This window comes from Pristiophorus japonicus, chromosome 18 (genome assembly GCF_044704955.1).
Source record: "Pristiophorus japonicus isolate sPriJap1 chromosome 18, sPriJap1.hap1, whole genome shotgun sequence".
NCBI lineage: Eukaryota > Metazoa > Chordata > Chondrichthyes > Pristiophoridae > Pristiophorus > Pristiophorus japonicus.
In genome coordinates, this window is record NC_091994.1 from 104311668 (window position 1) to 104324912 (window position 13245).

Here is a 13245-nt window from a genome sequence, read left to right on the forward strand (position 1 = left end):
GTTAACTATTCCATCTCTGAAATCCTGGGTTCAATAAAGATTAGTTGTTGGAAGCTTAGTCATCTAAGTCAGCAGACTTCTCTTACTGGAGTGCATCATCACCCCAAGGAATAATATTTTAATTTAATTTGTTAAGTTTACTTTACATTTTTTGTAAGGTACTGTTTTTATTGGGGCACATACTTAACTTCCAATAGGCAACTGATAAAGAAGATTTAACAGACTTCTCTTTTGTATTCTCTCTTGGACAGGTAGAAACTAAATCTACCGGTTATTACACAGGACACATGGGCCACCCTGACCTGCAAGAGGACACCACTGCAGGTCGGGAGGATAAAAGAGCTGGAGCGTATCACTACAACTTCCAGCGTGAGCTGTTTCAAGTGTGCGATGGCTTCGAGTTGGGCGACTGGGTGACGTCATCAAAACCCAGGTCGCTGTTTGGAGCGTGGGCCGGAGCATCAGCAGAGCCCAGGTACAGCAGAGGAGCGGGAAAGTCGGGGCGGATGAGTGGCGAGAGATCATGGCGGAGGGGTGACGAATGATTGAGGTGGAGAAGCAGCAAGAGATCGAGGCAGAAATGCGGTGGATGATCAGGGCAGAGGGGCGGTGAGGGATCGTGGCTGAGATTCGGCGAGTGATCGCGGCGGAGGTGCGGCAAATGTTTGGTGCGGAGGTGTGGCAAATGTTGTGGCGGAGGTGCGCCGTTTGTGGCGGAGGTGCGGTGAGAGATCGTGGCGGAGATGCGGCAAATGGGGGGTATGGGTCCCAGAAGAGCCGAGGGCCCAGGGGCAGCACGGGCCAGCCCACACTGCGATATGTGTGCTCACTAGATCCATGCAGCAGAGCAGGTTTCCAGTCGTCCTGGTTAACTCTTGCCACTGGATAAAGACCCAGCTCTGTCAAGCCCGTGTGGTGGTGGTGTGCAATGGCCACCCCACGGTAAAAAAAAAACCACGCCTAGACATCTTCCACCCCTTCAACTGGAGTTCAGGACTTGGACATCAGGTCTTTCATTGAAACGTCTGTGAACTCATTCCTTTTTGGTGTGAAAGCAAGTCATCTTCGTTTGAGGAACTGCCTATGATGACGATATACAGCACAGAAACAGGCCATTCGACCCAACCAGTCCATGCTGGTGTTTATGCCCCATTTGAGCCTCCTCCTGTCTTTCCTCATCTAAATCTAAATCTATCAGCATAACCCTCTATTCCCTTCTCCCTCATATGCTAATCCAGCCTCCCCTTAAATCCTATTTGCCTCAACCATTCCCTGTAGGTTTTTAACTAGTACAAGACTCAATCAGTGGTCTGCAGCAAAAATTTAAGCACCGCTTGAAAGGCTTTACTGAGCATTGTTAGTGTCGAACAGAATATCTGATTTACATCTGTTTTTTTTAAACTTGAAAAGTTGCATTGTTTTCCACTTAAGTGGCTTGCAAGCCAGATATGTGAGAAGTGTGAAAAGGAGATTTGATAGGCGTTTAAAATCATGAAGGGGTTAGATAGAGTAAGTAAAGAGAAACTGGTTCCAATGGTTGAGGGGTCTTGCAAATGTTAAGTGACATCTTGGGGGCATTAATGCAACCGAATGATGTTTCCTCGCTTGCCCCTTTTTCCTGATCATTTGCTCCTCTGCTTTTTGAGGTGCGGTTCCATTTATTTGTGAAGTACAGGGAATGTGCATCAACCGGGAGACTGTGTCGGAGGCGCGGAATATATCTAATCTAACAAATAAACCAGGGGAGTGAGTGATGGGATCTCGTCATCGCCCAGCCCACTGGTTAGAAACCAGGAACCAGCGGGCCCAATCTGCTCAGGTCGGCTCGGCTTTGAACAGGGAAGTGAACTGAAGTCCTCCTATAAAAGTGCACAGGTTGTAGGAGTCGCTGGCTATTCATCAACTCCGTTCCAACACGTCACAGAACACAGGACACAGAGCTCTCACCACAGCAAGGTATTGCAAACAACTTTTTTAAAATTCCAGTTGATGCATTCTGTCAGCGGGGGAATGTATGAACTTTTAAATAAGTCTGGGGGAATCTGTGTTGTGTTTTGAATGTTAGTCCTGAGTTGCATTCTAGCTCGGGAGCAGTTTGATCGAGAATCCAGTGGTTGTAGACGGTTTAATGTTTTTCGAACAAAGTTGAGTAAGCGAAGTGTTCACAAAACTTTCCCCCACTCCCTCTCGCCACCAGCCAGCGTTGAACAAGTGTTCCTCCTCAACCCTTGCTCACTTTCATTCCATCCCCGTGCGAGTTGCTACTTTTTAAAATCCAAACTTTTTTTTTGGCGGGGGTTGAGAAAAAAATCCGCTTTCTGTGGGGGCGAAATGTCTGGTCTCATGGTCGATTTCAATTTTAAAACTAATAAACACAAGTCTGCAACCGACAACGATTCGTTTGTTTTAAAAAAAAATATATTATTGTGTCTGCTAAACAGCCCGGGGTGTTGGAGATGCAAAGTGCAATCTTGTGTTTTTGCATCTCGCGCCAAACGATCCAATAATTTGCAATAAATGTAAATGATGCAGCAAAGTGAGAATTCAGTACTTAAAATATTCAAATGATCTGATAAATTGAATTCAGATCATTGAGTTAAGAGTGCCTGTTGTGGGATTTAACAAACACTACTCCAATTCTTAATTTATTTGAACTTGTCCCAAAACTATTTTAAAACACTTACATTAGATACAAGAGCACCGTCCGCCCACTTCTGGAAGCGGCCTTTAGAATCCTTGTTGAAAAGTGAAGGCTCTGATTGCTATACTTGTGTTTAGTCTGTGTGTCTGTCTGTCTCTCTCTCTCTCTCTCATATGTGTCTCACTGTCTCTGTGTCTGTGTCTCTCTCTGTGTCTGACTGTGTGTGTGTGTGTCTCTCTCTCTCTTATGTGCCTCACTGTCTCTCTGTGTCTGTGTCTCTCTCTGTGTCTGTGTGTCTCTCTCTCTCTCGTATGTGTCTCACTGTCTCTGTGTCTGTGTCTCTCTCTGTGTCTGTGTCTCTCTCTCTCTCTCGTATGTGTCTCACTGTCTCTGTGTCTGAGTGTGGCATTTTCCTCGACCCTTTTCAAAATGTCTCAAATTGTAACCATCTCTCGCCAATTCCTAGTGTCATTTCTATCTGTTGAGCTTTATTTCGGGAAGTCCTGTTGTCTGGATTTCCCCTTTTGCATAACTACTTGATGCTTCCATTTTAGTTTCAGGAAGACAATTGGTTTCAATTGTGAATACACCTATTTGTGACTAGTTGTTGTCCAATGCTGGCAGCTATAGCCGATTTAGAAAAAAAAAACCCTGCTGCTGTGTGTTGTCTGTCCTCCACTCCTTTTTCCCAACTTCAGTTTGGCTACTGAGCCTTGAAGATTTAACTTTATTTTGGACTTTGGTGGGAGCGGGAACTTGCAGTCATTATTTTCTGACTTTTTTAATGTACCCATTCTAAAACCGTAGTAGTTTTCATTTTGCTGGGTTTAATTGAATTGTTTAGCAATAGATTCTGTATCTTTCTAACTGAACCTTGGCAGTGCACTTGTTTGTTTATCACTGTATATAATACATTTCATTGAGTGCAGTGATGAAGCCTCAGCACTGAACCTCCATGTCAACTGATTCGTTATCTAACAAACAACTTGCTCGGCACCAACTTAGTTCCTTGTGGTCAGGGTCTGACTGCTCCAAATGTTAGTCTTTAATTGAGACTCAAACAATATGTGCCTGTATAGCCAGACACCTGCCTCGGTAAAGTATATACCTTTGCATGTATCCATAGCCTCTCAGAAATGTTAAACATTTGATCAACATTGTATCTGTATTTTGTCCTCCCCTCAGGTACACAATGTCGGTGCCAGTCCAGGTGTGGCACACTGAAGCCCCCTCTCCGGTGGAAAGCTCCGATGGGACCTCTGTGGGAGGGCTGGAATGTACCATCTGCTTCAGTTCCTATGACAACATCTTCAAGACGCCCAAGTTGCTGAAATGTCAGCATACCTTCTGCTTGGAGTGCCTGGCCAGGCTTATGGCGACCATGCCCACTGACCAGGCCACGGATATCATCTGCCCACTTTGCAGGCGCCAGACGCCAATGCCAGACAGCGGGACCCCTGCCTTAAGAACCAGCCAGGAGCTGCTCGCCAAACTCCCCACTGAGCTGCAATTCGAAGAGCCAGTGTGGATGGAGGGCAGGAAGCTGTGCTACAAGAGGCCCACAGAGCCTGGTGACTCTGACTTCTGTGTCTGTATTGATCTCGGTGAAACCAAACCAGAAAATCCAGCAACTGCACCAGAAAGGAACAATGGGATTCGAAATTGCTTCGGCCTGTTTGGTGACTGGAAGCGACTGATCCTACTTATACTGATCGTGATCATTTTCCTTGGTGTCGTGTTATGGCCCCTCCAGTGTGTGATCACCATGCGAAATCTAAGCTGTAGTCAGCGCCAGCCAGAATCAACACTTGCCCCGCCCATCACTCCATTCTGGTCCAAGTAGGTCGGAAAGAAAAGGCGGTGAATTGTAGGACATTGGGACATTCCTATCTCTGCTCGCCAACTTGGAAGATTCACGGATAGAGAACCAAGCAGTTCTCTGTATAAAACGTTCTAAAACAAAACCTTCTCAATGTATTTATGGGATTAATCACAACTAGAACAAAAACTATCATTATTTGTGGCCTATAAGTTTTCTGTACTGGGACACAGTGACAGTGCTGTAAGCTATATCTTAACCATCACCTGTACAGAAATGCAGTTAACAAAATAAACTGAATGTATCGAATAGTGTCAAGCCAAATAAGGACTGGAGGGCTAAATGGGGACATCAGCTGGCTTGATGTTCTGTTGCTGCAAGTTGACTGGATTCAATTCACTTCTGCCTGCACTAACTTGTAAAAATCACAGTCTGGTTTATAATCTTCAGTCCAGTGAACTTGCTGGGAAGAGCCTTAATGTTCACTGTAAACTGCAATTAATTGTAATCCTTTTGGGGCAGGGATATAGAAGCTCTCTAAATGTGTGATTATCTTAAAATACTCTATCGCGCTTGCTCATGAGTGGTAAATTGTGTAAATCTTTGTACTTCCACAAACGCCATCACTCTCGTTCCATGCTGGTGACAAGAGGCTTCAGAAATCTTACACAGTCGTTTAACACTTAGCGATTCATTGGTGCTGCCCAACGCCCAAAGTCAATGACAAGTTTGTAGCACTTGAGCAAGATAACTGATCACTTTTTTTGTTTTCTGAAAAAATAATTGACTGTTTCTGTCACAGTTTCACTCTAATTTCTCTTTGGCAATGGGGAAACCAATTCATTGGGAACCAGGTTGCCACACATGTCTGCTGGATTACGTCCAGCAATATGCCTACTTTACACTGTTTGAGGGGTGTGTGTGGGGGGGGGGGGATAGGACCAATTTCTGTTGCCTTCACACAATTTCTTGTTTGCCATTCCATTTTTTTTTTTGTCAATCTTTTCCCCGAAATACGACCAGAAAACTTTGCATTCTCCAACACTCACCTGATGCCCAAAATGACAATTGGCTCTTCCTGGTCAGTTCTAGTGCTTAGCCTACAGCTGACTCTCTGGATGCTGACTGGCCTTTGCGTTTCAAACACACTGTTTTACATCAGCCCCATTTTTTGGTGAACACTGCTTCTTCAGCTGTGGCCAGAGGATGAAGAGGCCTGCTTTTCTCAACGAGTATCTCGTTGCCTATTTGGCTGGCTGGCTTTAGCACAGCAATGGCTTGCTTCAATCGAGGCTGTAGTAACGGTTCCACAATGGATATTCTACTCCGTGGAATCTTAAAGCTGCGTGGGCTTCCCCTTCACAAAGCGAGTATTCAGCTTTATACAAAAAAAGCTGCTCCGAGTGCTTAAAGTGAGATCCCTATGTTGAAGCCCACGCATATATTTTAATCATTGTCCCTTGGAACACCGGCTAACTTATCAGTCCACAACCTTGCCAAAAATAATCTTTAGTGTAGCGGCGTATTATGGGGCTTGTCACAGATGATCCATCATCGATTGCCTTGGGCACAAGTGATGTGGTCTTTCTCATCACGCAGCCTCTTAACACATAACTACTGATGCAATATTTATTATTACTGGCGAAAGGAACACTGACCCATTTTCAAAATGTGAGATTAATTGACTTTTTTCTTAGAACCATGCCTCACACAGGGAGGCTCTAGAATTTAATGACCTTATGTATAGCCTAAAACAGGATGTTTTTTTTTAAATGCAGAATTTTATTTTAATTTATTTTTAAGATTGGGACTGTGAAAATGAATGTCTATTCGAGAGCCCTGAAGGAGGAATTAATTTGTAATGCAATGTCTGTACTCTACCAGATCTGGGATCAGTTCAGCTGGCTGTCTTCATGAGTTCTGTTACCAGCAAGATTTTAAGATGTGTTAATGGACTGACTGATCTCAGAACTGTGATTTATATTGCATTGCAGCTAATTAGGGGTTACTTGAATTCTGCTTTTACATTATTTAAGTATTCTAACTTCTCAGTTATTGAGTTTGTGTACAAATGATTTATAATAAACTCTTTTTATAGTTCTAAAGTTTTGACACTTGTTTTTTGCATTGTAATATCTGCATCACTTAAAAGAAGTCTTCATCTACAATATACAAATGTACAAGATTAAACTCTTACCGATCCACACTATCTGTAGGACTTCACAAATCCATGGGAGGGGAATGTGGGTTATGGATACGTATATTTTGCTCTGTGTTTTTAAAAAAAAATTAAAGAAACATTTCTCTTGAATTACAAACGTCCCTGATTCAATAAAATGTTGTTCTTGCTCAGAAGGGTAAAGACAGCAGGTATCTTTCCCTAAAATGTGCAGTTGGGTTTTTACAACAATCCAACTGCTTTTGGTCACTTTTACTCATACCAACTTTGTTTCCAGATGTTAAAATTAATTCAAACTTTTAAATTGCCATGGCGGGATATATACTCACACTCGCTACATTACTAGTCCAGCAACTGGACCATTTACTACTGTACCATTTAATGACTTCAATGCAATTACAATTTTTTTTTTGGGGGTGGGGGGGGAAACTAGGGAAGGAAAAGAAGGGGGCGGTAGCAATCGGAGCGGGAAGGTGGCATCTTAGATTGTGGGGGGGGAGCAGTGGATGGTAGGGCCCCTCAGTTAAAGTCTTTCCTGGCTCCACATTCAGCTGAGAACCGATTTTTGTTTATGTATGGAGAAAGAGTCAGACTGAACACTGAGCTCAAAGTAAAGTGTGACCGTAGTCTTTTATTGCAGGTCTCCAGAGTGCCTCTCCAACCTGTGAGGCCTCCTTAAATACTTGTGCTCCCAAGGGATTATGGGATCCCTTGGGACTCCAGGGGGTGAGCCCTCTGACTGTACAGAGTAAATACAAGTTTACATATATAACATTTCTGCTGGCGGCCTGAGTGGACGCTGTTTACGGACCCTGGTGATCCTGAATGCAGAATTTAAAGATATATAAAATGGCGTCTTTGGCACAAAAGTCTTCAATCCTTTTTCTTAGTTTAGTTCTGGATCTTTTAGTGGATCCTGTAATATTTGTAATCGGTTCAGGAGTTCTTTGTTTATATGTAGACGTGTGTCCCTTAAAATTGGAAAGAACATCTTTGCCAGAGAGAAACAAAGGTTACAAAAGTTATTGTACATCTATACCAGCCAGATATAAGTATGTCATGTAGATGTGCATATGCAAGTTTCCCTGAGAACAAAGGTATGATTTAAGACAGCTCTTCTAGATACATGTACCAGCGTGGAAGAGGAATCTACCCAGCGGTGAGCGGAATGGGTAGCACATCTACAGACAGAGGTTCATCACTGGCATCTCGGGAGACTAACGCCATCTTCCCAGAGAACGGTGAAGTAATCAGCCAGTCCATAAGCATAAGGTTGTATAAGTTCTGGAAACATTGCTAACTACAAGCATATATACACATTTGAATCTATTCATTAGACTGGCTATCTAATGCTGTTCACGAGGCACCTTTCTAAGGAGCCTAAATTAGTCGCACCAATTTATATCAATCTCGGACACCGGTCTCAACTGTAAATTATTAGTCAGCAAGCAATTAATGGCAATTGATTGCGACATAACTGAAGTACCTTTGTAACCTCTGTTATTTCATCAAGTACTCTTACCTAGTAATTATTTGAATACTCAATGTTAAAGTTTAAGTGCTTCTAACTATAATTCTAAGGTTAATAAACAATTGTTAGTTCAACACTTTGTTGCTGACCGCTTTGATAATTGCCTCGAAGGGGTGAATGAATTCACTCCAGGTTGTGCTGCTCCGGTTGGGAGGCTGGGTCAGAATCCTGGAATTCTCTGGTTAACCGCATTTGTGAGAGCAGCTTCACCGCACTGTTCAAGAAGGCAGCTCACCAGCACCTTCTCAAGGACAACTAGGGATGGGCAATAAATGCTGGCCTTGCCAGCGATGCCCACATCCTGAGAATGAATGAAAAAAAAATTTAAATGCTAATCTGAACTGGTTGATGTAAGACAGTTCAGTGAGACAAATTTAGATATTAACCAGGGTGATTTGACTAGAGACTGTTTATAATTTCCATATTCAAAACTTTAGATTACATCATTTTCACATGTCTGCATTGGGAAATAATTATTCAGTGATCCATTCCTAAAAGAGAACTAGCTAAGTTTCTGAGAGAAGAGGAGACAGAAGCCAATTATTAATTAACCATCATGATGATGACTATGGGTTCATGCAATGATGTCAAGCCTTGCCAGAATAACTGAGGGGATGGAGGGGAATTTCTCTGAATATTTCCTGAATGTGTAGTAGGTTGTTTTGTTTCTTTTTATGACATCCTTATGGTTATACAACACACATGGTTGCACCATATCTTGATGAGTAAGGCTTATCCACGCCCTGTGGTCTTTGTCCACCCCATTGTATGCTCGTATGTAAACCTTGGGCAGACTGATCACAGAATCTCATGCCACAGAAATTGGCCTTGAGATGTTGCTGAATTCTAGGAGTTCCATGCATAAAATTGGGATTTCTCAAACATGTAAACAAGGCCACTTCTAATTTGTGACCTTTGATGTACATTGAGACCTGGTAGAGTAAAACCCTGAAAAGTCCCAATCCAGAGCCTTGAGCACATAAGACTAGGCTGACACTCCAGTGCAGTGCTGAGGGGGTGCTGCACTGTCGGAGGTGCCGTCTTTCAGATGAGACGTTAAACCGAGGCCCCGTCTGCCCTCTCAGGTGGACGTAAAAGATCCCATGGCACTATTTCGAAGAAGAGCAGGGGAGTTATCCCCGATGTGCTGGCCAATATTTATCCCTCAATCAACATAACAAAACAGATTATCTGGTCACTATCATATTGCTGTTTGTGGGAGCTTGCTTTGTGCAAATTGGCTGCCGCGTTTCCTACATTACAACAGTGACTACACTCCAAAAGTACTTAATTGGCTGTAAAGCGCTTTGAGATGTCCGGTGGTCGTGAAAGGCGCTATATAAATCCAAGTCTTTCTTTTTAAGCTAATTGCACAAGGGAATTTTTTTCTTAGCTGATTGTGGATACTAAGTTGCTAAGTGACCTCTAGTGGATTACAAAGGATATACAGCGCAGAAACATTCCAACCAGTCCATGCCAGCGTTTATGCTCCACTTGTCTTTCTTCATCTAACTCTATCGACATTACCCTCTATTTCCTTCTCCCTCATGTGCTTATCTAGCTTCTCCTCAAATGCCAATGTCTAAATCGTTAATATAAAATATGAACAACACAATAGCACTTCCCACCTGTCTCTCTGAATACTCCCACTCTCAGGTTTCTGTGTTGAAGCCAGCTAGTTATCCATTCTGCTACTTGTCTCCTGACTCCGCACGCTCTGACCTTATTCATTAGTCTATTATGTGGTACCTTATTGAAGGTCTTTTGAAAATCTAGATTACATCTACTGCATTACCCTTGTTTACGCTCTCTGTTTCCTATCAGGGAGAGAAACCTGATTCGAGCTCATCTCTGAGTAATATGAATTAACATTTTTCAAAAATGTCAAAAGAAAGTTTTCATGAATCTTTTTTCATAGAAACAAAGAAACATAGAAAATAGGTGCAGGAGTAGGCCATTCGGCCCTTCGAGCCTGCACCGCCATTCAATGAGTTCATGGCTGAACATGCAACTTCAGTACCCCATTCCTGCTTTCTCGCCATACCCCTTGATCCCCCTAATAGTAAGGACTACATCTAACTCCTTTTTGAATATATTTAGTAAATTGGCCTCAACAACTTTCTGTGGTAGAGAATTCCACAGGTTCACCACTCTCTGGGTGAAAAAGTTTCTCCTCATCTCGGTCCTAAATGGCTTACCCCTTATCCTTAGACTGTGATCCCTGGTTCTGGACTTCCCCAACATTGGGAACATTCTTCCTGCATCTAACCTGTCTAAACCCGTCAGAATTTTAAACGTTTCTATGAGATCCCCTCTCATTCTTCTGAACTCCAGTGAGTACAAGCCCAGTTGATCCAGTCTTTCTTGATATGTCAGTCCCGCCATCCCGGGAATCAGTCTGGTGAACCTTCGCTGCACTCCCTCAATAGCAAGAATGTCCTTCCTCAAGTTAGGAGACCAAAACTGTACACCATACTCCAGGTGTGGCCTCACCAAGGCCCTGTACAACTATAGTAACACCTCCCTGCCCCTGTACTCAAATCCCCTCGCTATGAAGGCCAACATGCCATTTGCTTTCTTAACCGCCTGCTGTACCTGCATGCCAACCTTCAATGACTGATGTACCATGATACCCAGGTCTCGTTGCACCTCCCCTTTTCCTAATCTGTCACTATTCAGATAATAGTCTGTCTCTCTGTTTTTACCACCAAAGTGGATAACCTCACATTTATCCACATTATACTTCATCTGCCATGCATTTGCCCACTCACCTAACCTAACCAAGTCACTCTGCAGTCTCATAGCATCCTCCTCACAGCTCACACTGCCACCCAACTTTGTGTCATCTGCAAATTTGGAGATACTACATTTAATCCCCTCGTCTAAATCATTAATGTACAATGTAAACAGTTGGGGCCCCAGCACAGAACCTTGCGGTACCCCACTAGTCACTGCCTGCCATTCTGAAAAGTACCCATTTACTCCTAACTCTTTGCTTCCTGTCTGCCAACCAGTTCTCAATCCACGTCAGCACACTACCCCCAATCCCATGTGCTTTAACTTTGCACATTAATCTCTTGTGTGGGACCTTGTTGAAAGCCTTCTGAAAGTCCAAATACACCACATCAACTGGTTCTCCCTTGACCAATCTACTGGAAACATCCTCAAAAAATTCCAGAATATTTGTCAAGCATGATTTCCCTTTCACAAATCCATGCTGACTTGGACCTATCAAGTCACCTCTTTCCAAATGCGCTGCTATGACATCCTTAATAATTGATTCCATCATTTTACTCACTACCGATGTCAGGCTGACCGGTCTATAATTCCCTGTTTTGTTTCTCCCTCCTTTTTTAAAAAGTGGGATTACATTGGCTACCCTCCACTCCATAGGAACTGATCCAGAGTCTATTAAATGTTGGAAAATGACTGTCAATGCATCCGCTATTTCCAAGGCCACCTCCTTAAGTACTCCGGAATGCAGACCCATCAGGCCCTGGGAATTTATCGGCCTTCAATCCCATCAATTTCCCCAACACAATTTCCCGACTAATAAGGATTTTCCTCAGTTCCTCCTTCTTACTAGACCCTCTGACCCCTTTTATATCCGGAAGGTTGTTTGTGTCCTTGTTCAATTGGTCTGCCATTTCTTTGTTCCCCGTTATAACTTCCCCTAATTCTGACTGCAGGGGACCTACGTTTGTCTTTACTAACCTTTTTCTCTTTGCAAAAGCTTCTATAGATATGTAGTCCGTTTTAATGTTCCCTGCAAGCTTCCTCTCGTACCCTATTTTCCCTGCCCTAATCAAACCCTTTGTCCTCCTCTGCGGAGTTCTAAATTTCCCCCAGTCCCCGGGTTCGTTGCTATTTCTGGCCAATTTGTATGCCACTTCCTTGGTTTTAATACTATCCCTGATTTCCCTTGATAGCCACGGTTGAGCCATTTTCCCTTTTTAATTTTTACGCCAGACAGGGATGTACAATTGTTGTAGTTCATCCATGCGGTCTCTAAATGTCTGCCATTGCCCATCCACTGTCAACCCCTTAAGTATCATTCGCCAATCTATCCTAGCCAATTCACGCCTCATACCTTCAAAGTTACCCTTCTTTAAGTTCTGGACCATGGTCTCTGAATTAACTGTTTCATTCTCCATCCTAATGTAGAATTCCACCATATTATGGTCACTCTTCCCCAAGGGGCCTCGCACAACGAGATTGCTAATTAATCCTCTCTCATTACACAACACCCAGTCTAAGATGCCCCCTAGTTGGTTCCTCGACATATTGGTCCAGAAAACCATCCCTTATGCACTCCAGGAAATCCTCCTCCACAGTATTGCTTCCAGTTTGGTTAGCCCAATCTATGTACATATTAGAGACACCCATAATAACTGCTGCGCCTTTATTGCATGCACCCCTAATTTCCTGTTTGATGCCCTCCCCAACATCACTACTACTGTTTGGAGGTCTGTACACAACTCCCACCAACGTTCCCTGCCCTTTGGTGTTCTGCAGCTCCAGCATATAGATTCCACATCATACAAGCTAATGTCCTTCCTAACTATTGCATTAATCTCCTCTTTAACCAGCAATGCTACCCCACCTCCCTTTCCTTTTATTCTATCCTTCCTGAATGTTGAATACCCCTGGATGTTGAGTTCCCAGCCCTGATCATCCTAGAGCCACGTCTCTGCAATCCCAATCGCATCATATCTGTTAACATCTATTTGCACAGTTAAGTCTTCCCATTAGAAATCCTGTGACCTCATTTATAATGGAAACTGCTTATGTAAACTTGTCATGCTGTAATTACACCTTCTCCCAGTGTTGGTAATAAGGCATTTGAGTTTTATATCTCCCAGCTTCTCAACCCGACAGGCTCCTATGCTCCAATAAACTCTATTTTTTTTCCTTTTTAAATTGACATCAGTCTTGTTTAAGTATAAATAATATATATAAATGTGACAGATCAGTTAGTGTTATAGCAGAAAGTTATTCTTCAGAAACTTACATAGGATTACATGGAATGTACACCACAGAAACAGGCCATTTGGCCCAACTGGTCCATGCCAGTG

At 43.1% G+C, this 13245-nt stretch overlaps 1 protein-coding gene across 2 annotated transcripts; it reads left to right on the forward strand.

Moving 5' to 3' along the window:
- Nucleotides 1-297: 297 nt before the first annotated feature.
- Nucleotides 298-6520, forward strand: LOC139229326 (RING finger protein 223-like). Of its 2 annotated transcripts, none has more exons than XM_070861025.1 (2): nt 298-475; nt 3827-6520. In XM_070861025.1, exon 2 carries the CDS (start codon nt 3834-3836, stop codon nt 4482-4484), a length of 651 nt encoding a protein of 216 aa, XP_070717126.1. In that variant the 5' UTR covers nt 298-475; nt 3827-3833; the 3' UTR covers nt 4485-6520. The 2 variants fall into 2 exon arrangements, with proteins under 2 accessions (XP_070717126.1, XP_070717125.1); XM_070861024.1 differs by lacking the exon at nt 298-475 and adding an exon at nt 1918-1956.
- The last annotated feature ends 6725 nt before the right edge of the window (nt 6521-13245 follow it).

Coding starts and splice junctions, on each gene's coding strand:
- LOC139229326 (XM_070861025.1), top strand. CDS start 3,834: ATGTCGGTGCCAGTCCAGGTGTGGCACACTGAAGCCCCCTCTCCGGTG.